At 41.3% G+C, this 25282-nt stretch overlaps 1 protein-coding gene across 1 annotated transcript; it reads left to right on the top strand.

Moving 5' to 3' along the window:
* The first annotated feature begins 338 nt into the window (after window positions 1–338).
* On the top strand, window positions 339–1265 carry LOC128107967 (olfactory receptor 7E24-like). The gene has a single exon (XM_052734293.1). It carries the CDS (start codon window positions 339–341, stop codon window positions 1263–1265), a length of 927 nt encoding a protein of 308 aa, XP_052590253.1.
* Window positions 1266–25282: the final 24017 nt, after the last annotated feature.

Below are 25282 nucleotides of genomic sequence, written 5' to 3'. Positions count from 1 at the left end.
AGGAATTATTAATGAGGTCACAATAGGCTTGAGAAAATAATCAATATTTGTACTTACTTGACTCAAATTGTAAAAAAGGTCTATATGCAGCCGGGCGGTGGTGGCGCACGCCTTTAATCCCAGCACTCGGGAGGCAGAGCCAGGCGGATCTCTGTAAGTTCGAGGCCAGCCTGGTCTCCAAAGCGAGTTCCAGGAAAGGCGCAAAGCTACACAGAGAAACCCTGTCTCGAAAAACCAAAAAAAAAAAAAAAAAAAAAAAAAAAAGGTCTATATGCATGCTGGTACCATTGTTAACAACATTTTTGGTTTCCTCCAAAAGATGTTCAAGAAATAAAAACATGCGAAATTCAACATGTGTACCAGAATTCCATTTCATTCAACTCTCAGAAGATCCAGACATACAGACTGTTCTCTTAGGCCTTTACTTGTCTATGTATATCTTGGCCCTGTTTGGAAACCTGCTCATCATCCTGACAGTAAGCTCTGACTCCCATCTCCACACACCCATGTACTTCTTCCTCTCCAACCTGTCCATAGTTGATATTTGTTTAATTTCCACCACTGTTCCAAGGGTGATTGTGGACATCCAAAGTCACTGCCAAGTCATCTCCTATGTGGGCTGCCTGACACAGATGTCACTGTTTATAATTTTTGGATGTATGGATAACATGCTTCTGGCTGTGATGGCATATGACCGGTTTGTGGCCATCTGCCACCCTCTGTATTACCAGGTCATTATGAATCCCAGTCGCTGTGGTGCCTTACTTCTAGGGTCTTTTCTCTTTAGCCTTGCGGAATTACAGTTGCACTATGTGGCAATATTGAATTTTTCCAACTGTGAAGATTTTACTGAAATTTCCAACTTCTTCTGTGAACCTTCTGAAGTTCTTAAACTTACCCATTTTGATACTGTCACCAATGCCATAGTCAGATTCAGTATAGGCACTGTCTTTGGGTTAATTCCTATTTCAGGAATCATTTTTTCTTACTTTAAAATAGTTTCCTCCATCATAAGATCACCATCATCCAGTGGTAAGCACAAAACCTTCTCCACCTGTGGGTCTCATTTGTCCGTTGTTTGCCTGTTTTATGGAACAGGACTAGGAGTGTACTTCAGCTCCTCTCTGTCACATTCTCCTAGAAAAAATGCAGTGGCCTCAGTGATGTACACTGTGGTCACTCCTATGTTGAATCCCTTCATCTACAGCCTGCGGAACAGGGACATTAAAACTGCCTTAAGGAAGATTCTTAGCAGAGCATTCTAGAGTAGACATTCTTTATAAACTTGCATTTATATATGTAGTGTATATACATATACATGTATATATATGTATATATATGTATATATATATACACACGCACACACACTACATGTAAATCCCAGTTAATGATGCAGACATTATTACTAACTGATACTTCACAATATTGCATGATAAAGTGGTGGTCATTGAAGTTGTACATATGGTGGATGGGTACTTTTAGAAATGCACAAAATTGAAGTTGGGAGATGAAACTTTTCTAGGGATAAATGGTGCACATTGTTGAACAATCCCTTCCAGTATGAATGTAAGGAACACATAAAGCTGCACATAAGCCAATTTAAAGTGGTTAGTTTGCTGAGACTGTGTTTTAGAAATGACAGATAACCAGTCTTGTCAACAGGCCATGAACAAGGATGATATGAATAGACATGCTAATGTGGAAGGGGAAAGCTCAGTATGCCTCATCCTTAGACATCCTAGACCTGCAGGTTTCACTTGGATTTTCTCTCCCATTGATCCTGAGGATAGCTTGAGACAATGATCAATGGTGGATGTTACATACGAGACCCTCTACCTGCCCCTCTACATCTCAGAAATCAGGCCACACTCTCCTGTAGTCTGTCCTCTCTAATGACAACCCTGCTTTGAGTACTCAGGCTGGAGTGGGTGAATGGATAGGGGGAGAGCAATACAGTTCCCACTCCTTACAATGGCAAGATAAATTCATGATCCTGCTCAGTACCTGACTCTTCCATTTCCCCTTGCATGCTGGTTAGTTTTTCCCAAATAGAGTCAATGGGAAGAAGGAATATCCATTGAGGAAGCACTTCCATTAGAACTGTCTGTAAGCATGTCTGTGTGTCATTTTCTTGAGTGATGATCGATGTGGGAGGGCCCAGCACACTTCGGTCAGTGCTACCCTTGGGAGGTGGTTCTTGGAGGTATAAGAAAGGTACTTGAAAAGGAGCTTAGAAACAAGCCAGTAAGTAGCTTTATCCATGACTTCTACTTCTGTTTGAGTTCCGACACAATCTTCCCTCAATGATGGACTGTGATTGGGTTGTATACATCAAATAAACTGTTTCCTACCCAAGTTGCTTTTGGTCATGGCATTTATCACAGCAGTAGACAGCACTAGGACACATGTAGACTGTGTCTGACCAATCAAATGGCGAGGGACTTCCTACCCCCAGACAAACTATTCAAGTAATAAACATTTGTTCTGTAGGATGTTTCTGAGGGCCACTGAGGGGCCTTTCTTTCCCTTTTAGAACCCACATCATGCTGTTCACAGCAGGTAACTCTCCTCCTCTCCCACTTCAAGCATCTCTCCTAATGAAGGCAAGGCTGTCTCACCCTTCACAGCCCCCCCATTCTGCTTCTGGTGGGAGGTCCTTTGAATGCACTCCCACTTTAAGGTCTGATCGTGTCCCCTTCCCACTGTGGTCACAAGACGATCTCCTAACGGGGCAACCTTGTGTCAGCTCTCTTCTGGAACCTGCTGCCCTGACACTCTGGTCTCTGATTTATAACAGTGAAGGACTGGGAAGATATCATTTTCCAATCTATGCACTGGGATTTGTGGCTGTGTGGAATTGTCTCCAGCTGATTTCCTGTGAAGGAGTTTGCCTCCCTCCCGAATGAGACAGAGTGAGAGCCTAACCTGGGGATGCACTGATGGGGTTGTTTGTGGTCCACAGCTGTTAACTCTGACTCCTTTATTGGTAATGTGTGGTTACTCTATTTAGAGAGATAGCCTTGGATGAAGAATTGTACTTAAAGTGGAAAATGTATGAAATGAAATAAAATGGTGAATTAAACAGATGATACAATGGCATTTGTTCTTAATCAAGATCTTGGTCTTAGTCCACTAATTTCCTGATCAATGGAGATCACAAATGGTACCAGAGGAAACATTCCCTCTGAAAATTATATGTACACTTGAATGTAATACTATATAATAAACAGTATATCTTTTTATTTACACCTACATTTTGAATAACATTTGTGCAGGCTTTTCTGTGATAACCATGGTCATAGAAACAAATTAAAATAGGATTTTAATCTTCTCTTCCTCCTTTCCCTCCTCATTTTCATCTCCAAAGAGAGCTTGTTAACTGATTTGTGAAGAAAATCATTACAAGTTTTTTATTTTTCTTTTTGTGTTTTTGAAATAGGGTTTCTCTGTGTGTAATAGCTCTGGCTGTCCCAGAACTCACTTTGTAGATGAGTCTGACCTTGAACTCACAGAGATCTGCTGCCTCTGCCTTCTGAGTGCTGGTATTAAAGGCATGCACCACTTGCCTGGCCAAAACTTTTTACTTTGAAATAACTTTCATTAGTTTCAGGACCTTAAATAGTGAAATCCTGTGCACCTTTTTGAGACTTAGTGTTTCTGAATATGGACACTTAGATAAAAATGGTGAAATCAATAGAACTTGGAATTGTCTGAAATGTTTTTTGACTAGTTTACATAGACACTTATAAACATATGAAGGATTTTTGGACAGAAATATTCATTCCTATGCAAATCCTGTACTCTCAGATAAAAATTGTGCGAGTGTTCATGGAGCAGAAAATCATATGCAGATGTAGGAGAGTAGGGAAATCGACACTGCCAAGAGCTGGATTCCAATTCCCTTGCTAAACTGATCAATTCTGGGAAACTGGCTTAACTTCTTCAAATTCCATGATTCTTCCTGAAAACTGAGACTAGTAATTCATATGGCACAAGTGTGATCTGAAAGTTATGGTATTAATTCAATGTTTGTATTTGTTTATATAAACATTGAAATAAGTTTAGTAAAATAATTATACTTTACATTCACGAGTGCCCCATCTGTGTCCCCCCGCTCTCCGACTGACTAAATACCTCTGACAGATGAAGGGTGTGCCTCCTGGTGCCATGGTTCTGTCATCCTGACACTGTCTTCTGACACCAGCACTCCAAGGGAATCTGAAATACCTCTTCTCCTGTGTGATTCAACAGGCAGATCTGTAGTAGCTGGATTTTTTTTTAACCCAAACTAAAATGTCCTGTAAATATCTACCCTCTCTTGGTATCAGGTAGGATCCAGTGACAGACACTTGTTTTCTCTGTGGTAGTTATAAAGAGAAGACCTGAGAATTTTACAGGAGGCAGAATGAAAGCAGCAAGGAAAACTTGTAGCTAGTCTTTCCTTTGTGGAACTGCCAGCTCCCCAATCATGACACTGAGACTCATTATTGATTGTGAAAGCTTAAAAAATTATGAAAGCTTGGCCTTTAGCTTCAGCTTGTTCTCAATTAGCTCTTATGACTTAAATTAACCTGTTTCTGTTAATCTACATTCTACCATGTGGCAGTTTACCTCTCTTCCATTCTATATGTCTGACCCTCTCTGTGTCTCACTGGTGTCTCTTGCACATCTAGATTCTAACCCTCTGATTTCTTCTGTCTGCCAGAAAGTCCCACCCAACCCCTCCTGCCTAGCTATTGGCCATTTAGCTCTTTATCAAACCAATGAGGTGACTCAGGCAGGTGAGGCAAAACAGACATATCTTCAGGTAATGTAAACAAATACCCCACAACAAGGACTTAGGACTGAGGGAATCTGACTAAGCTTGAAGTCAAATTTACAATACAAATTCATTCACCTGGGAGACTAAGATTTTGGTAGACTTATCTGCAAGGTGGAATTGATGAAAGGTAGAGAAACTTTGGGAAAGTATCTCAGAAGGTAGAGTTAGTGTTAAAGACAACTGGGAAATGTGTGCAGATTTCAGAGTTGCTAAGGAGAGCGTCAGAGCTGTACCTAACTCTGCTGTATTTTGGGTCTTACAAATTCTTGGATGGTGGAAGTTCTGAATTTTGGTGATAATTATTCATTCTCTGACTCCATTGTGCTTTGGCATCTTCTACTTCACTCTCATGGAAGCAATGCCCTTAGCTTGTAAATGCCTAAAACCTCTTCAATTTAAAGAAATTTTGTGGATGGGTTGGAGGAGTACTTTATTTGACTGCCAATGTCAACCCATTTATACTCTTGCCCTGCTCTGATGAGGCAAGGAACTCTTTCTCTGGATGAGAAGAATTGGAAAAATACTTCAGGTAGTGCAAAAAGTAAAAAGTTTTGCTCAAACTGATTTTTAAAGTTATGAAATTCAGAGGAGGCAAAAAGATCTTAGGCACAATCTATCCACCCTTTCCTTTCACATGACCATGAGGAAATTAATTTCTAGAGAAAATGAATTGCAGGGTCACAGCGACACAGCTGACTGGCAGGAAATCCAAGCAGAGATACAGGGAGAAGAAAGGCAAAGTTGGGCGCAGATGTTATCCAGCTGCCCAAGGAGCAAGATGCCAGCAGATAGGTAACACTATGACCACATGGCAAAATGTAGATTAATAGAAATTAATCGAAATTTAAGTTGTAAGACCTAGTTAGTAATAAGCTTGAGCAATAGGTCAAACAGTTTGTAATTAATATTAAGCCTCTGAGTGATTATTTACAAGCAGCCTTGCCACAGGGTGGGAGAGAGAAAAGCCTCTGGTTACAATGATGAATATTGACTATATAGAAGATATGATAGAAGAAATTTATGCATCAGTCAAACAAAACATTAAATGTAAAAAATTCCTGACACAAAACATCAAGGAAATCTGGGACACTACGAAAAGACCAAACCTAAGAATAATAGGAATAGAAGAAGGAGAAGAATTCCAATTCAAAGGCTCAGAAAATATTTTTAACAAAAACATAGAAGAAAATTTTCCTAACCAAAAGAAGGTCATGCTTATAAAGGTACTAGAAGCTTACAGAACACCAAATAGATTAGATCAGAATGTCTCCTCCCCACCACATAATAATCAGAACACTAAACATACAGAACAAAGAAAGAATATTAAAAGTTATAAAGGGAAAAGGCCAAGTAACATACAAAGGCAGCCCTATTAGAATTACACCTGACTTCTCAACAGAGACTCTAAAAGTCAGAAGGGCATGGACAGATATGTTGAAGACTGTAAGAAGCCATAGACCAGATAAAACTTTCAATCGCCATAGATGGAAAAAACAAGATATTCCATGACAAAGTCAGATTTAAACAATATCTATCCACAAATCCAGCACTACAGAAGAAAAACTCCAACCCAAGGAAGTTAACCATATCTATGAAAACACATCAAATAATCTCACGCCAGCAAAACCAAAAGGATGGAAACACACACATACACACACACAACACACACACACACACACACACACACACACACACACACACACACACACACACACAACCACCACCACCACTACCAAAACCAAAATAACAGGAATTGACAATCATTGGTCATTGATATCTCTCATTATCAATGAACTCAATTCCCCAAATAAAAAAATATAGGCTAACAGAATGGATAGGAAAACAGGATCCATCCTTCTGCTGAATACAAGATTCACACCTTAACATCAAAGACAGATATTACCTCAGAGTAAAGGTTTGGAAAAAGATTTTCCAAGCAAATGGACCCAAGAAGCAAGGTGTGGTAGCCTTTCTAATATCTAACAAAACAGACTTCCAACTAAAATTAGTCAAAAGAGATGGAGAAGGACACTTCATACTCATCAAAAAAAATCTATCAAGATGATGTTTCAATTCTTAACATCTATGACCCTAATGCAAGGGCACCCACATTTGTAAAAGAAACATTATTAAAGCTTAAATCACACATCAAACCTCACACATTAATAGTGGGAAATTTCAATAACCTGCTCTCACCAATGGAAAGGTCATCCAGACAAAAACTAAACAGAGAAATAATGGAGCTAACAGACATTATGAACCAAATGGACCTAACAGATATCTATAGAACATTTCACCTAAACACAAAAGAACATACCTTCTTCTCAGCAACTCATGGAACTTTCTCCGAAATTGACCACATACTTGATATAAAGCAAGTCTCAACAGATACAAGAAAATTGAAATAATTCCCTGTACCCTATCAACTACTGAAGATTAAAGCTGGATTTCAACAACAGAAACAACAGAAAGCCTACAAACTCATGAAAACTGAACAACTCTCTACTGAATGATGACTGGGTCAAGGCAGAAAAAAAGAAAGAAATTAAAGACTTCCTATGATTCAATGACAATGAATGTAAAACATACTCAAACTTGTGGGACACAATGAAATTAGTACTAAGAGGAAAGTTTATAGCACTAAGTGCCTTCATAAAGAAATTAGAGAAATCTCATACTAGCAACTTAACCACACACCGGAAAGCTCTAGAAAAAAAGAAGCAAAAACACCCAAGAGGAGTAGATGGTAGAAAACAACCAAACTGAAGGCTGAAATCCATGAAATAGAAACAAGAGAAAAATACAAAGAATCAGTGAAACGAAGTTGGTTCTTTGAGAAAATCAACAAGGTAGACAAACCCTTATCCAAACTAACTAAAAGACAGAGAGAGACTATTCAAATTAACACAATCAGAAAAAAAGGGAGACATAACAACAAATCCAAGGAAATCTAAGTAACCATTAGGTCACACTTTAAAAACCTGTACTCTGCCGCGTGGTGGGGGTGCACGTCTTTAATTTCAGCACTTGGGAGGCAGAGCCAGGTGGATCTCTGTGAGTTCAAGGCCAGCCTGATCTACAGAGTGAGATCCAGGACAGGCACCAAAACTACACAGAGAAACCCTGTCTTGAAAAACCAAAACCAAAACAAAACAAACCAAAACAAAAAAACCTGTACTTCACAAAATTGGAAAATGTAAAAGAAATGAACAATTTCTTGTAGATACCACTTACCAAAGTTAAATCAAGATAAGATAAACAATTTAAATAGACTGATAGCCCCTAAGGAAATAGAAGAAGTCATTAAAAGCCTCCCAACCAAAAAAAGCCCAGGACCAGATGGTTTTAGCACAGAAGTTGATCAGACTTTCAAAGAAGAGCTAATACCAATATTCTTCAAATTATTTCACAAAATAGAAACAGAAGTAACATTGCTAAATCCATTCTATGAGGCCACAATCATCTTGATACCCAAACCACATGCAGTTTCAACAAAGAAAGAAAATTATAGACCAATTTCACTCATGAACATTGATGCAACAATACTCAATAAAATACTCACAAATTGAATCCAAGAACAAACACATCAAAAACATCATCTACCTTGATCAAGTAGACTTCATCACAGAGATCCAGAGATGGTTCAATGTACAGAAAGCTGTCAATGAATCCACTATATAAACAATCTGAAAGACAAAAACCACATGATCATTTTATTAGATGCTAAAAAAGCCTTTGACAAAATCCAGTACCCCTTCATGATAAAAGTTTTGGAGAGATCAGAGATATAAGGAATATACCTCAACTTAATAAAGGCAATACAGCAAGCTGACAGCCAACATCAAATTAAATGGAAAGAAACTCAAAGCAATTCCACTAAAATCAGGAACATGACAAGGCTGTCCACTCTCTCGATATTTACTCAATACAGTATATGAAGTTCTAGCTAGAGCAATAAGACAACAAAAGGAGATCGTGGGGATACAAAATGGACAGGAAGAAGTCAGAGTATTGCTATTTATAGATGATATGATAGACTACATGAGTGACCTCAAAAATTCTACCATTGAACTCCTACAGCTGATAAACACCTTTAGTGAAGCGGTTGGATACAAGATACACACACACACACACACACACACACACACACACACACACACACACACACACACATACACACACACCCCAGTAGCCCTCCAAATATAAACAACAAACTGTCTGAGAAAGAAATCAGGGAGACAACATCCTACATAATAGGTACAAGAGATATAAAATAACTGTGTAACTGTAACCAAGCAATTGAAAGACCTGTATGATAAGAACTTCAAGTCTCTGAAGATAGAAATTGAAGAAGCTATCAGAAGATGGAAAGCTCTTCCATAACATGGATCAGTAGGGTTAAGATAGTAAAAATGGTCATATTACCATTAACAATCTATAGATTTAATGCAATCCCCATCAAAATTCCAACACAATTCTTTACAGACCTTGAAAGTACACGACTCAACATCATATGGAAAAACAAAAAAACAAGGATAGCTAAAACAATCCTGTACAATAAAAGAACTTCTGGAGGTATCCCTGTCCCTGATCTCAAGATCTACTACAGAGCTACAGTAATAAAAACTGCATGGTATTGGCATAAAAACAGATAGGTTGATCAGTGGAATCTAATCAAAGACCCTGAAATAAATCCATACACCTACATATGATGATATTTTATTTGTGCTGAATGTGATTTTATTTGTATATTAATAAATAAAGTTGCCTGGGGATCAGAGCTAAAAGCGGGTCATTTAGCAGAAGTCTGGTGGTGGTGGTGACACATGCCCGATCACATGGCAGGCAGAGTCTCTGTGTGTTCAAGGACACAGCCAAGCAGTGACTGAACCTTTAATCCCAGTATGAACCATAGAGACCTGGAGGTCTGTATAGACAGGCAGTGATGAGGAAATCATGTGGTTGGGTTTAGAGCCAATGAGAAGGTAGAACAGAAAGGCAATAAAAAGATAGGTCACACCAGAGAAGGGCTCTCTCTCAGGGGAAGGATGGCAGCAAGTGGTAAGCTAAAGGCTATTCACCAGTGCTCTGATCTCTTGGGCTTTTAACTCTGTATTTGGCTCTGTGTTTCTTATTTAATAAGACCATTCAGAATTTTGTCTACACCTACAGATACCTGATTTTTGATAAAGAAGCCAGAAATATATAATGGGAAAAAACAAAGCATCTTCAACAAATGATACTGGTCTAACTGGATGTCAACATGTAGAAGAATGCAAATAGATCCATATTTATCACCCTGCCCAAAACTCAAGTCCAAGTGAATCAAAGCCCTCAACATAAAACCAGACACACTGAACCTGATAGAAGAGAAAGTGGGGGTAGAACCTTGAATGCACCAATAGCACAGGGACTAAGATTGACAATAAATGGGACCTAATGAAACTGAAAAGCTTCTGTAAGGCACAGGACACTGTCAATAGGACAAAATGGCAGCCCACAGAATGGGAAAAATTTTCACCAACTCCACATCTGACAACGAGTTAATTTCCAAAATAAATAAAAAAACTCAAGAAACTAGACATCAACAAACCAAACAATCCAAATAAATAAGGGATGAAGAAATCTAAACAGAGAATTCTGAACAGAGGAATCTCAAATGGCTTAGAAACAAAGAAATGTTCAACATCCTTAACCATCAGGGAAATGTAAATCAAAATTGCCTCGGCCAGCAGGGCTTCAACGGGTTCTTGACCACCCTAAGGATGAAATAATAGGGACAGGAGACACAAAGGAAATACACCAAGGCAAGATTCTGATCAAGGTGCAACTTTATTTTTCTCCAGGAGGGTTTATATAGTTCCTGCAGGGTGGGGGGAGCAAGAAGCTGTTATCTGCATAGGGTGGGGCAAGCTAACCCGGATGTTTATGTAGGATGTTTACAGGGTGAAAAGGTCGAGGGCTCTACTCAATGTCCTGTTGCTAGGCAACCTGACTGTAAGATAATCTAGTTCCCTGTCTTACAGATCTGGGGTCTGTATTTTTCCACTAACTAGAGATTCTGTCCTTGTCCCTGACACAAAATGATTTTGAGATTCCATCTTATACCTGTCAGATTGGCTAAGATCAAAAACACAAGTGACAGCTGGTGCTGTTGAGGATGTGAAGCAAGGGGAACACTCCTCCATTGTACAATCTTGTACAGCCACTTTGGAGATCAATATGGCAATTTCTCAGAAGATTGGGACTCAATCTACCTCAACACCCAGCTATACCACTCTTGGGCATATACCTAAAGGAAGCTCCATTCTACCACAAGGACACTTGCTCAACTATGTTCTTAGGAGTTTTATTAGTAAAAGCCAGAAACTATAAACAACCAAGATGTCCCTCAACCAAAGAATGGATAAATAAAATATGGTGCATTTGTACAATGGAGTGTTACTCAGCTGTTAAAAACAATGACATCGTGAAGTTTTCAGGCAAATGGCTATATTAGAGAAAAAATATTCCTGAGTGAGGTTACCCAGACCCAGAAAAGCAAACACTGTATGTATTCACTTATAAGTGGATGTTAGCTGTAAACTAAAGTATAATCATGCTACAATCCATAGATCCAGAGAGGCTAAGTAACAATGAGAGCTCAAGGGGAGTTATATGGGTCTCCCTGGGAAGAGGAAATAGAACAGATTTTTCTGTGGACTGGGGTGGGCAGGGATGGGAAAAGGGGGAATTGTTGGGGGTATGGGGGGAGAGAATAATGAGAGAGACAATAGAAATTGGGGGGCATTTCTGGGGCAAGGTAGAAGTCTAGTGCAATGGAAACTTGCAAGAATCTATGAGGGTGACCCTGGTGATATGAAGCCTGGAACAGCCATTTTCTGTAACGAGGCAAAGCTTCCAGTGTAGGGATTGGAACCCCATTCTAGTTACAAAACCTTTGACCTACAATTTGTCCTGCCTGCAAGATGTGGCAGGGTAAAGGTGGTGCAGAACTTGTGGGAGTGGCCAACCAATGACTGGTCCAGTATGAGACCCATGCCACAAGAGGGAGCCAATGCCTGGCACTGCCTGGAGGGCCAGGAACCAAGGCTGGATAGCCCAGAGACAAAGGATAGAACCCAAAATGACTGGCAAAAACAAACAAAAAACAAACCAAAAATAAAAAACTAAAAACCAAAAGCCAGTAGAAGTGATTCTTCTTTAAAAACAAAAAACAAAAAACTTTTATTGATTCTTTGTGGATTTCACATCATGCATTCCAATTCCATTTATCCCCCTGTGCCCTGGCATTCCCCCTCTGTTGCTGAATTTTTGTTTACACTGTAAATATGTGTCTCTGTCTAAGGTGCTTTCTGATTGGTTTAATAAAGAGCTAAATGGCCAATAGCTAGGTAGGAGAGATTAGGCTGGATGAGAGAGAACTCTGGGAAGAAGAAAGGTGAAGATGCCAGTGAGATGTGAAACAAGCCGGACATATAGCACAGAGGGGAGGTAACCAAGCCACATGGAAGAATGTAGATTAATAGAAGCAGGTTAATATAAGAGCTAGCTGGGAACAAGCCTAAGCTAAGGTCAAACTTTCATAGTTAATAATAACAAGTCTCCAAGCTGTTATTTGTGGGCTGGCAGTCCAAGAAAGTCTGATGAGAAAGCTTACTATTGCCCTCTGCCCTTGCAACCTTCCCACTCAAACAAGACCAAATTTAAAAGAAAAACCAAAACCAAACCAAACCAAACCAACAACAACAACACAACAACGAATCTCATTGTGGAAGTTGTAGTGTGGCCTGTTGAGTCACACAGTTTACCCTTTAGTTCGTTCATATTTACTTACAAGTGTTGATTGTGGTGAGCCATTGGTCTGGCTTGAGGCCTCTGGCTTCTGCTACACCACCGGTAATGGGCTCTCAGTGGGTGGGGCTCCTCTTGGTTATCCTTCTGTTGTCCTGTGTCATGGAGATCTTGCTGCTTTGGATCTGTAGGTTTGTCCACATGCTCCAGCAGTTCATAGATTTGTTGAGTGTTGGGGTTGACCAACTCATAGTCTTAGTTCTGGGCCTGCATGATAGCTGGGTCGGTCAGTTCACCAGTTTTCCCTCATCACCACTACCCAGGTGAGCTCTACAGCACTGCCTCAGCTAGCTCACCCAAAGTAGCCACAGAAAGGAACCGGGCCAGTTCTCCTGCTCTTGGGCCCTCAGATCCTGGCCCCCCCTCACTCATATACCTGGGGCCAGTTGTACTATTTTTACCCAGGCAAGGTACAGGGCCCTCTTTCCTGATTGCTGTAGAGGTATGGGGTGGGGGGTGGGGGTAGGGTAAGATCTTCTGCTCTTATGCTTCAGTGCTGGCTCACTTGTGACCCAGACATCAGGACCAGCTCTGGTGTGCTGCCCAGATGGGAAGCAGAGGCCACCTTCTCCTGCACTGTAGCTGGTGAGGGTCAGGGCCACCCCTCCCACTCTAGTGACCCCAGGGCCAGCTCTCTCACCCTCTGACTCTCTCACCTGCCACAGGTGGTAATGGGTTTGCGTGGGGGAGGGCATCTTTCCCTCATCTATGCCACCACATGGCAGATGAAGGGGGCAGGGTCAGTTTTCCTGCTTTCATGCCCTCAGGGTTGGCTCACCTGTGCCTCTGGCCACAGGGTCAGCTCTAGTGTGCTTAACAGGTGAGGTGCACGCCTATGGTGAGGGGGAAGAGCCATCCTTCCTGAATGTGAGGGTTGAGAGGGTGGAGGTGGGGTGGGGAGGAGTGGCAGTGGGATCGAGGGGTGAGCTCTCCTCCAAGGGGCAGGGCCATCCATCCAAGGGCTAGTGAAGTGCCATGCCCAGCACAGCATGGTTTCACGCTAACACAGGTCTTGGACATCACCATAGATCTCAACTGCATCAGGACCACAGACCCAGACATGGCCCATGATGCAGCAGCCCAGGCCTGGATACCACCATGGTCCCAGTGGCAGCACAGACCCCCAGACCAACATGACCCTGGTATTGGCATGATCCCCGGGTATCAACATGGTCCCAGGTGGCTGACCAGACCCTAGACATCTGCAGAGCCCTTGGTGACAACTGAAGCCATGGACACCACCCCAAACCCTAGCCTTTGCAGGGCCACAGACCCAGACATGGCCCTAGGCAGCAGTCCGGGCCCAGATGTCACCATGGTCTCAGATGGCAGCACAGATCATCCAGACCAGCATGGCCCCTGCAGCAGCAAGGCCCTCAGACCCCAACATGGCCCCAGCTGGCAGCCTAGACGCCCAGCATCAGCATAGTCTTTGTCTCAGGAGCCACAGACATCAACACAGACCCTGGATATGGAAGGGCCATGCACCCAGACATGGTCCTTGCCCACAACCCTGGCCCAGATGATACCATGACCCTAGTTGACAACCTTGGCCACATAAATTGGCCTGGCACCAGCAGTGGCATAGCCCTCAGACACCAACATGGTCACAGTTTGCAGCTCAGATCTCTGGCATCCATGTGGGCTCTGGTGGCAACCTGGGCCAGGGATCGCAACACAAACCCCAGCAGTGGCAGGGCCACGGACCCAGACATTGTCCTTGGCAGCAACCCAAGCTAGGTTGTCACCATGGCTCCAGGTGGCTGTGAAGGCCACCCAGACTGGCATGGTTCCCACGGCAGTGTGGCCCTCGGACACCAACGTGGCCCCAGGTGGTGGCCCAGATCACAGGTCCCCGCAGGGCCCCCAGTGACGACAGGAGCCACAAACATCAACACTGGCCCCGGATCAAGACCGGGCCCTTGGCCATAGTCCAGGCCCAGACATCTCTCTGGACTCGGGTGGGCAGTTGGCCATTCACATCACCCTTACCTCTCTGGATCCCTCTCTGTCCCCAGTCGACAAACCATTCCTCCTTTGCCCTCTCTTCCACCTTCCCATCCTGTGGTGCCCAACTGCCAATGCCCAGAGCCCTTGGTTGGGTCACAGGTGGTGCTTGGTTGAATACTGCCTGCCCCAGCCAGAAGGGGTGGCACTGAGCCGTTTCTGTTTGTCTCTTCTGTGCCTGTGCCTAGAGACCTTGGTCAGAACTTAGTACGATGGTACCCGATTGCCCTGCTTGCGGGGGGAGGGGGGCGCCATCTCTGTCCATCGCAGATTCAGGTCTGGATAGGGCTAGTGGCTCCTGGGTGATTGTGGCCCCTGAAGACCCAAAAGTCTGGGTTGGGGGTGCCATCATAAAATGATTCCTAATGATACTCTGCTATACTTCTAGACCAGAGCCTGGCATAATTGTCATCCGAGAGGCTTCATCCAACAGCTGAGAGGAACAGATGCAGAGACCCACAACCAAACATTATTAGGCAGAGCTTGGGGAATCCTGCGGAAAAGGGAGAGGAAGAATTGTAGGAGCCAGAGGAGTCAAAGACTCAAGAAGAAATGTCCCACAGAACCAATTAACCAGGGTTCATAAGGGCTCATGGAGACTTAACTGACAATCACAGAGCTTGTATGGGCCTGACTTAGGCCCTCTGCATATATGTAATGGTGGTGTAGCTTGGTGTTCCTGTGGGACACCTAACACTGGGAGTGGAAGCTATCTCTAACTCTTTTGGTAGCCTTTGGGACCCTTTTCCTCCTACTGGCTTGCCTTGTTCAGCCTTAAAATGAGGTGCTGTGCCTAGTCTTATTGGAACTTGATACGCCATGTTTGGTTGATATACCTAGGAGGCCTGTTATTTTCTGAAGGGAAACAGAGGTGGAGTGGATCTGGGGGAGAAGGGAGGTGTTCCGGGAGGGACTGGGAGAGTGGAGGGGGAGGAACTGCCATCAGGATGTAATATATGAGAGAAGAATAAATAAAAAATTAAAAAATATTCATTTCCTTTATCAATTGTGTATTCCTTTTTATTACTGAATGGTACTCCATTATTTATCAGTGAATACATCAGTTTGTTTTTCCAATTTTAATATTAAGGATGTGTTTATCAAAATGTTGTGGAAGATATACAATTAACCAAATGATCCATGGAACTACCCAAAACCTGAAATCTACTTTACAGAAAAACTGAGAACGCAAGTCAAAGAATTAGAAACATTTAAATAAATTATTTGGGGCATCACATTTTTTTTACTAAATACAATCTATTCTTAACATTTTCCTCTTCAGATTTATCTTCAGGTGGCAGGTTTTTTTTTTTTTTTTTTTTTTTTATATTTTAGGTATGAGTGTCCTGCATGTATACCTTTATGCCGGAAGGGGACATCAGATCCTATTACAGATGGTTGTGAAGCACCATGTGGGTGCTGGGAATTGAACCCAGGTCCTCTGGAGGAGCACCAGCGCTCTTAACCTCTGAGCCATCTCTCCAGACCCCGGCAGGTACTTTTATGTTTTCCTGGAAGAACACTAAGCGAGGAGACTGAAGTTCTAGCTATAAAATGCATTAACTACCTTATGACTTTAGACAAGTTGTGTATCTCCAGCACCTGCTCTCTGTCCTAGGAAATGAATGACGTGCTACAAGTCAACTGCAAGGTGTCTTCTGGCTCCAAAGCCCTCACACTTTTAGAGCTGCAGCTCCATTCCTGACTGAGCTTAAGAGAGAGAACTCTTCAGTTGGAAACGGAAAGAGTTGCTGCATTGAACAGACTAACTCTGCACACAATGATCACTAAACTAAGTTTCCTGTGCACACTGTGTTCTCTCTTAATGATGAAGGAAACTGGGCACAAAGGAATAGGGATAGAAGACATCTGTTTGCCTCTGCTCTGCCAGGTCTACTGATACTCAAGAGGTTAGGCATTTTAAAACAAGACACATATAGTTCTGGGAAGGTATAAACCTAGAGTTGGTTACTTTTGACAAGTTACAGAATCCACAGGGATTATCTGTTAAGATGAACAACCCAGAGGAAAGCATAACTTTTTAAATTAATCTCCTGTGTTTTTCTGGCTCACACCAATATCACAGATAAGACATATGATGCCTCTAGTGGTTCATTATAGCTCCTCTCTCATTAATTGCCCTCTGCTCTCAAAACGCTTCTCTAGGGGAAAGAGTAGCTAACAGAGAGAGAGCTGAGTTTCTCAGGGGACCTCATTAAATGTATCATAGTTATAGGGTGATTAATTCATGCAAATGAATTAGTGTTATCAATGAACCCTGCATCATATGCACACAGAGGAGGGAGAGAATCACAAAGTCTAGTCATACCCAGGGGAGCACTGTATGTCAGTAAAAAGTTTATTTGGGGAGAAGGAAGAAAAAGGAACCCTGAGATTCAGAATTTCAGAAATATTAAGCATGAAAGGATAGAGTATTAAATCTTTGTAGAAATTTGAACATGTTGTTTTAGAATAGATTTCTGGAACAAAAGTGAAAGTTCCTTGTCACTTAGGGAGGCTGATGAGCTGCAGAAGCTGTTCTAAACTGCCTTTATCCACCTGGTGGAACTGTGTCCAGATCATGATGTAGCTTGTACATGTTCAGAGGCTGAGTGCTTTTAGTCCACTGTGTAGAGCAGATGGGAAGGAGGATGGGGCTAGGCTAAGATCTTGAATCTAGGTGAATAGTAGTAATAAATATGGATATTGAAAGTCAGAAGGACTCAGTTGTTTGTGTCAATAGTTTAGGTTAGATTTTGGCTTGTTGAATGACAAGATGTCCTAAGTAAAGAAAATCGAGTTTATCTCTTAGGAAGTCACTAGTTTTGTTTGTGTTCTTGAGTTAGCAGGAATGTTAGTAAGGGGCATTATGGAAATTTTGAGTGAATTATAATGAATTGTAATATGCTTGCAGCTTACTGGTTTTCAGGTGATAAAGTTGCTTTAGCAGCATCTTTCAGGAAATTGTAATGGAGTTGCAAATCTGTGGGTCAGCAGTGGGAATTATTCTCTTAGGATTGGGCAGTGTACACTTGTGTGACTATATGCAGGACTGTATCAGGTTAGAGATTTATATGAAAATAAATAGGGGCTGGGGATGCAGTTCAGTGGCAGAGCATGTGCTTAGCATGAATGCAGTCCTGGGTTCAGTTCCAAGTGCCAAAATCAAATTAGTAAATAACAAAACAAAACAAAGTAAAGACAAAAGGCTTACATGCTTCCTCAGAGTATATATTAATACACAATAGAAATAATGATCAAAGATGCAAGTAGTGCTGCTTGAAAAAGAACAAAAAGTTTAAGGCTGGAAGTGGAATCTTAGAGAATGCCTATGGAAGGAAGAAAAGTAATGGTGAATAAAAATATAGTTTTAGAAGTTCTGAGTATTAATATAAAAAACTATTCTCCCTCCAAAGGGACTATCATATCACATAGTTTATTTTGGAGCCAAATATGAATGACTATGGCCTAGGAACATAGATTTTGGTTACTTTAAACACCATATTTGAAAACAGCAAGTATTTTAACAACTTTTCATAGTAACAGAATTAGAAAAGAAATAATTAAAGACACTTTAAAAACACATTTGTGGTTCTTGGTCTTGAGTTAATTAGAATGTAGGCTCTAATTAGACTAGACTCTGGAGGTAGAGAGCCTGTATTCTTACCACAAACTGCACCTCCCTGACCAGCCAGAAGACCACATGTCCTTGCCAAGTCCTCTTTCCAGGTAGGGAGCCCAGATTCTTACCACCAACTCCACCCATCCCCATAGCCTGCTTTCTGGCCCTGATCTTCAAGTAGGGTGCTGTGGGATGGTGTGTATGGCAAATGTGTTGCTGATTAGTCAATAAATAAAACACTGATTGGCCATTGGCTAGGCAGGAAGTGTAGGCGGGACAAAGAGGAGAATAAAGCTGGGAAGTGGAAGGCTGAGTCAGAGAGATACTGCCAGCCGCCATGATGAGAAACAACATGTGAAGGTGCCGGTAAGCCACGAGCCATGTGGCAAGGTATAAATTTATAGAAATGGATTAATTTAAGCTGTAAGAACAGTTAGCAAGAAGCCTGCCACGGTCATACAGTTTGTAACTAATATAAGTCTCTGTGTTTACTTGGTCAGGTCTGAGTGGCTGTGGGACTGGCAGGTGAGAGAGATTTGTCCTGACTGTGGGCCAGGCAGGAAAACTTTAGCTACAGTAGGGACCCTAGACTCATGCTGCCAACTACATCAATTCCATTGCCACCCCCAGCCACCCTTCTACAGGTAGGGACCTTAGACTCTCTACCAATTCTACCCAGTTCCACAGCCTGTCCTCTGGCCTCTGTTTAGAGATGAGAGTCCTAGGCTTCTGAAGTCAACTCTACAAATCCTTGTGGCCAGTTTTCCAGACTGCCCTCTCTAGGTAGGGACATTAGATTCACACAGCTAGCTCCATTTGCCCATGCTGCTTAAGAAGTCCTGAGACCCTTTCTCAGCCTTCTTAAGATTAGCTGTGAGAATCTTCTAATTCTACAGAAGATCTGTTCCTGGTCTTAGAAACTCCACCTAGACTGAGCTGAGCAAAAATTACTTCTGATAGTTCATTTGAACATCAACACAAAATTGCCCCAAGACTGAACCCTAAGTCTCACTCAGCTGATCTATAACTTTACAAGTTGGAGTAACAGAAAATGGAGATTAACAAAGGAAATGCTCATGAAACAAATGACAGACAAAATTTCATGCCAAAAAAATCTACCAAGGACCTAACTCTAGATGCCTAGGTTTTTGGCCTTGCAAAAACATGCATAAGCAAGACAACAGGTTATTGGAAAAAAATCAGTACTTTCATAGTAATGTTCCTTGAGAAAAGCAACTTAGATGTTATGCAAAATAATTTCAAAATAGCAATAACAAATATGATGAACTCAGAGGATATTAATAAATGCCATATTGAGGACTGAAAACAAAATTGAATAAAATAACTAAAAATTCAAGATGTGAAATAGAATTTAATAAAGAGATAGAATCTCTGAAGAAAGTAAAAAAAATGAAATAAAACTGAAATAAAAATCTAAGGAATTAAAGTGAAAACTTCAGAGGAAAGCTTCCCTAATAGATTGGGTCAAATGGAAGAGAGAATATCAAGTCTTGAAAGCAAGGTAGAAGAACTGGATTACGCAGTAAAAGGAAATATAACATTCCCAAACCCCATGAGTAGAACATATAAAAACTCTGGAACAGTATAAAAAGACCAATCCTGTGAGTTATAGGTATAGAGGAATAAGAAGAGACCCAGGTCAATCAATAGCCCAGAAAGCATTTTCAATGAAGTCATAGAAGAAAACTTTTCTAATCTACAGAAAGAGATGACTATCAAGGTCTAAGAGGCATTTCAGAAAACCAAATAGACAGGATCAGAAAAGAAGCTCTCCATATCATGGTATAGTCAAAACAATAAATGTACAGAATAAATAAAGATATTGAAAGTGGCAAGGAAGGAAGACAGAATTACCTATAAAGGCAGGCCTGTCTCACTTTTTCAGTGGAGATCAATGAAAATTGTAAGAGCTTGTATTAATGTTCTACAAGTTATTAAAGACCACATATGCTGACCCAAGCTATTGTACCTGGCAAATTATCAATAGTAATCCAGGGATAAAGAAAAACTTTTCATGATAAAATTAGATTTAAAGGGCTGGAGAGATGGCTCAGCAGTTAAGAGCACCAGCTGCTCTTCCAGAGGACTTGAGTTCAATTCCTAGCACCCACATTGCAGCTCACAACTGTCTATAACTACAGTTCCAGGGGCTCTGATATCCTCATGCAGATGTGAATGTAGGCAAAGCACCAATGCACATAAAAAAACCCTTAAAAATAAACTTAAAAAATGTATGACCACTATAGAGGATACTGTAAGGAATACTTAGATCTGAAGACAAGGTTAAACATACCCAAGACGGCACAAGGAATAAAGAAATAATTCCAGAACATTAAAATAAAAGTGGCCTAATAAAGCACCATAAAACAAAATTTGACAGGAATTAATATACGTTATTCAATAATAATTCTTAATATTAATGGTACCAACTTTCCAATAGAAACACAGGCTAATAGATTGGATTAGAAAACAGGCTAATTATTAACAGGATTATCTTTTTTTGTCTAAGAAACATACCTCATAAAAAACAACTAGCTCATTTGGTAGAACATGAGTCTCTTAATCTCAGGGTTGTGGGTTTGTGCCCCACATTGGGCACCATATGTAGGTGGATGTTTCTGTCCTGTCAGAAACTCCAAATACCCAGTAGCTGCTTCTCAAACTACCATGTAGAGGCTGATATTAATTATAAATTCTCAGCTGGTAGCTCAGGCTTATTACTAACTAGCTCTTACACTTAAATTAACCCATAATTCTTATCTATGTTTAGCTACATGGCTTGGTACCTTTTCTCAGTATGGCATTCTCATCTTGCTTCCTCTGTGTCTGGCTGGTGACTTCTGACTCTGCCCTTCCTCTTCCAAGCATCCTTAGTTTGGTTGCCCTGCCTATACTTCCTGCCTGGCTACTGGCCCATCAGTGTTTTATTAAACCAATTCGAGGAGGACCCAATTTCTATGAAAGAAACACTATAAGGTATAAAACAGCATACTGATCTCTGTAAATTGATATTGGGTGATTTCAATACTCTACTCTCACCAATAGACAGGTCATCTAAAAAAAAGTAAACAGAGAAACTCAGGTTAAATGACATCATAAATCAAACATATGAAAGAGATGTCTTCAGACCGTTACATACAAATAGTAAGGAATAAACATTCTCTTTCTTGGAGTTTTCTCCAAAATAGAGTACATATTAGGACACAAAGAAAGTCTCAACAAATATAAGAAAACTGAAACTATATCCCACATTCTATCTGACCACAGTGGAATAAAGCTAGATGTCAACAGCAACTGAAACCACAGGAAGTACACTCATGAAAACTAACCACCACAGAACTGACACATAATTGGGTCAAGGAAGAAATCAAGAAGGAAAATTTAAAAATTCCTACAATTGAATGAAAATGAAACTACAACATACCAAAATGTATGGGAAAAAATGAAAACAGTCTTAAGAAGAAAGTTTACAGCACTGTATGCTTAGATAAAAGCTGTTAAGATCTCCAATTCATAACTTAATGATATACCTGAAGGCCTTGTAAAAACAAGAACAAATAATACCTCTCCAAAAAATAAATAAACAAAAAGTAGATGACAAAGAATCAATGATACAAAAAGTTGGTTCTTTAAAAAGTTTAAGCCAGGAGATGGTGGCACATGCCTTTAATCCCAGCACTCAGGAGGCAGAGGCAGGTGGATCTCTGTGAGTTTGAGGCCAGCCTGGTCTACAAAGTGAGTTCCAGGACAGCCAGGGCTACCCAGAGAAACTCTGTCTTGAAAAACCTAGAGGGAAAAAAATAAAAAGTTTAGCAAGATGGAGAAGCCTTTAGCCAAATTAACTGAAAAAAAAAAAAAAGATACCTGGGGCCATTCAATATTTTGAACTAAGAATCTACACTTCTCTTCAGCTGTAGCTGAAGAACTGGCTGTGATTAACAGGAGACAAGAACCACTGAAGGGCAACTTTTGCTTTGTAGGGACAGTCAATACTGGCCCACTGGGGCTGAAGCACCAGCTGTGATTAAGAAGAGGCCAGCATCATTAAGGCAAAATCTTCTGAGAAGTGTTAGGATCAACACACAAAAGCTGTGGTCTAGAGGGAGCCAAGATTTACCTTGTGCTGGACACTGAACTTGGTAATGGGTAGGAGTTTCCTAGATGGTATTGTTTTTAAAGGTATGAAGGGGTTGTGGAGAACAGTTGAGACATTGTACTATGTGACAAGGTTAGAGTCGCTGAAGAGAGCTCAAGAGAGGCTATTGGCCAAGGTACAGCCCAGTTGTAGCAGAGACTCCAGCATTTTGGAGATGCCACTACCATGGGATGAGCACTAAGGACACAGCAACTGTAGAGCAGAGGTGGCATGAGCCTAAGAGACAAGCTGCGTCTGCTGCTTAAAGTAGAGCAGGAGAAATGGGGCCCTCTGGACCCCGGAAGACCATAACACTGAGCTTCACCCTGGTGCACTTGAGTTTTGCTTTGACTCAGTTGTGACTGTGCCCTCATTCTCCCTCCCCAAGCAAGAAAGCACTTCACTTACTTTTAATTTATTTTGTTTAACTTAATTTTATGTGCATTGATAATGAAGATGTCAGATCTCCTGGAACTGGAGTTACAGACAGTTGTGAGCTGCCATGTGGGTGCTGAGAATTGAACCTGGGTCCTCTGGAAATGCTCTTAACAGCTGAGCCATCTCTCCAGCCCCCTTAACTAATTTTTGATATTATAGGAGCCCACAGTTGAAAGACTTAAAATTTTTAGAGAGACATTACAGTTTTAGAGAGATTTTGGACATTTTAGAGAGGTTTTGGATGTTGAAAGAGACTTTGGATGATTTAAAGAGACAGAACTTTGAAGTGTTTGAGTTTTTAAAGTCACTGGGACTTTTAAAAGTTAGGATGTTTGTTATTGTGATGTCAATACTGACATGACATCTTGGAGGATGAATAGAAAGGAAAGGCCCTCGTATGTTTGTGTGTCAAGTTGATAAGGGGTCGATTGTGAGGCATGGTTTTATGTCAACTTTACACAAAGTAGAGTCATTTGGGAAGAGGGAACTTCAATTGAAAAAAAATGCCCCTGTCACTATTCTATTGCTGTGAATAGACACTATGGCCACAGCAAATCTTAGAAGAGAAAGCATTTAATTGGGGGCTTATTTTTATTTTTGTGTATATACCTACTATACAGTGTAAGACAAAGTTTCAGCCCCAAGCATCTATTTGGGAGCTTGCTTTTTCTTCGCTGCTTCTTCATGAAGAAACCCCGTTCTTTCTATGTAATACAAGGCATTAGCACCCCTTTCACCATCTTTGCCTATTTCTCCATTTTTCCGTTTGTTCAAAGTTGTATTTCCTTGGTGTACTGGGACTTGTTTTTCAGAAAACTTGGTATTGCAGTAGACTGTGGTGCCTGTTCTGTATATTTAAAACTGTGATGCTCTGTCCCCTCTCTCTCCCATTATTTTTACAAGAGGTGTCCCCTTTGAGGGTCTTAGTCTCATTAGTAAGTTTTTTGTCTCATTTTCTCTCTGGTTCCATTGAATGGCTCCAATGTACCAAATGTACCAGTTACCTGGTAATGTGACCTCATTAAGTGGGTGGGGGTCTACTTCTGTATTTGACACCCATTAAATGGTACCTGGAAAGTAGGTGAGGGATCTTTAAAAGATACTCACATATTAGGTTATGGAAGATGCCAGGTCAGACTTTTCATCTGTTCTTTTTTGAGGACGAGATTAGGGATTCCTAGTTTACCTTGTTTGCCTATTGGCCAATGAAGCATATATTTTATGACATAATAGGCTAGATCATGAAGATTTTGCTCAGTGATATGATTGTCCATGAGTCTGTGAGTGTTGGACGTCTACAGTAGCTGACCTCCCTCTGGGGCTGTCTAGGACGGAAGGGGAAAGAAGAGTATGAGTGAATCTATCTGTTATGTACTTGCTTCATGATCCTCGAATGAATTAGATCTCACCAAACATTTAGCATGAAACTCAGACTCAGCCCTCTGAGACTGCCTTCCTCTTTAACTTCCTTTTGCTTTAAGGCTTTGAATTTTGAAGGGAAGTCTCCCTCCTAGCAGCTGCCCTGCTATTGGCTGTTCTCTGGGGATCATAGCCAGGTGAGGGTAGCAAGAGTGGTGTCTGGCAGTGGCTTCTGTGTTTCTCCCTTGGATCCCATCCTAGTCTAAGCTCAGACTCAGCAAAGGAACTGGAATCCGGGCCTGTGCTTACCATGAGAATATGAAGCAGGTGGCAAAAGTGACTGTACTCCTGACCTTGGGTGAGTTATTTTTGGACTACATTGAACGGGGACCTGGGCTTGAGATTGCTAGACAGGGATCTTCAATTGGCAGGCAACTGTTCTTTATTCAAGATGTCTGGGAAAGCTTTGTGGTGTTATTTTGTGCTGGTAGTTACTCAGCCTTTATGTGAAGCGTGTGTTGGTACCAAAGGTGTTTGGGGTTACCGATCACTCACATCTATGTTAGGGAGGGAGAAAGTAAACTGGTACCACTGTATCTGTGATCCTGGCATCTCTTGAATAAGAGGAAAGGATAGTTTTCTCCTGAAACACAAATGGGAAGTAAATTGGGTACATGTGTATGGTTGGCAGGAAGAGTAAGTTGTAGGTCCATATGAGAAAGAGCCATGGGAACTGCATGGGGGCTTCTAATCATCTTGTTCCAGGATGGGAATGAGGATTGTGTTTACTCCCACAGCCACATGGAGCCTTGCTAAGACCACCCAGCCCCTCTCCATGGACTCCTATGAAGGGCAAGAAGTGAATGTGTCCTGCAGCCACACAAACATCGCTACAAACGAGTACATCTACTGGTACCGGCAGGTCCCTCATCAGGGACCACACTTTATTATTCAAGGATATAAGGTTCATGTGGCAAATGAAGTGGCATCTCTGTTTATTTCTGCTGACCGGAAGTTCAGCACT

Source organism: Peromyscus californicus, unplaced genomic scaffold (genome assembly GCF_007827085.1).
Source record: "Peromyscus californicus insignis strain IS unplaced genomic scaffold, ASM782708v3 Scaffold_12__1_contigs__length_115047231, whole genome shotgun sequence".
Taxonomy (NCBI): Eukaryota; Metazoa; Chordata; class Mammalia; order Rodentia; family Cricetidae; genus Peromyscus; species Peromyscus californicus.
Note: the sequence above shows the minus strand (reverse complement) of the source record. Positions and strands in the feature narration are given on the sequence as shown.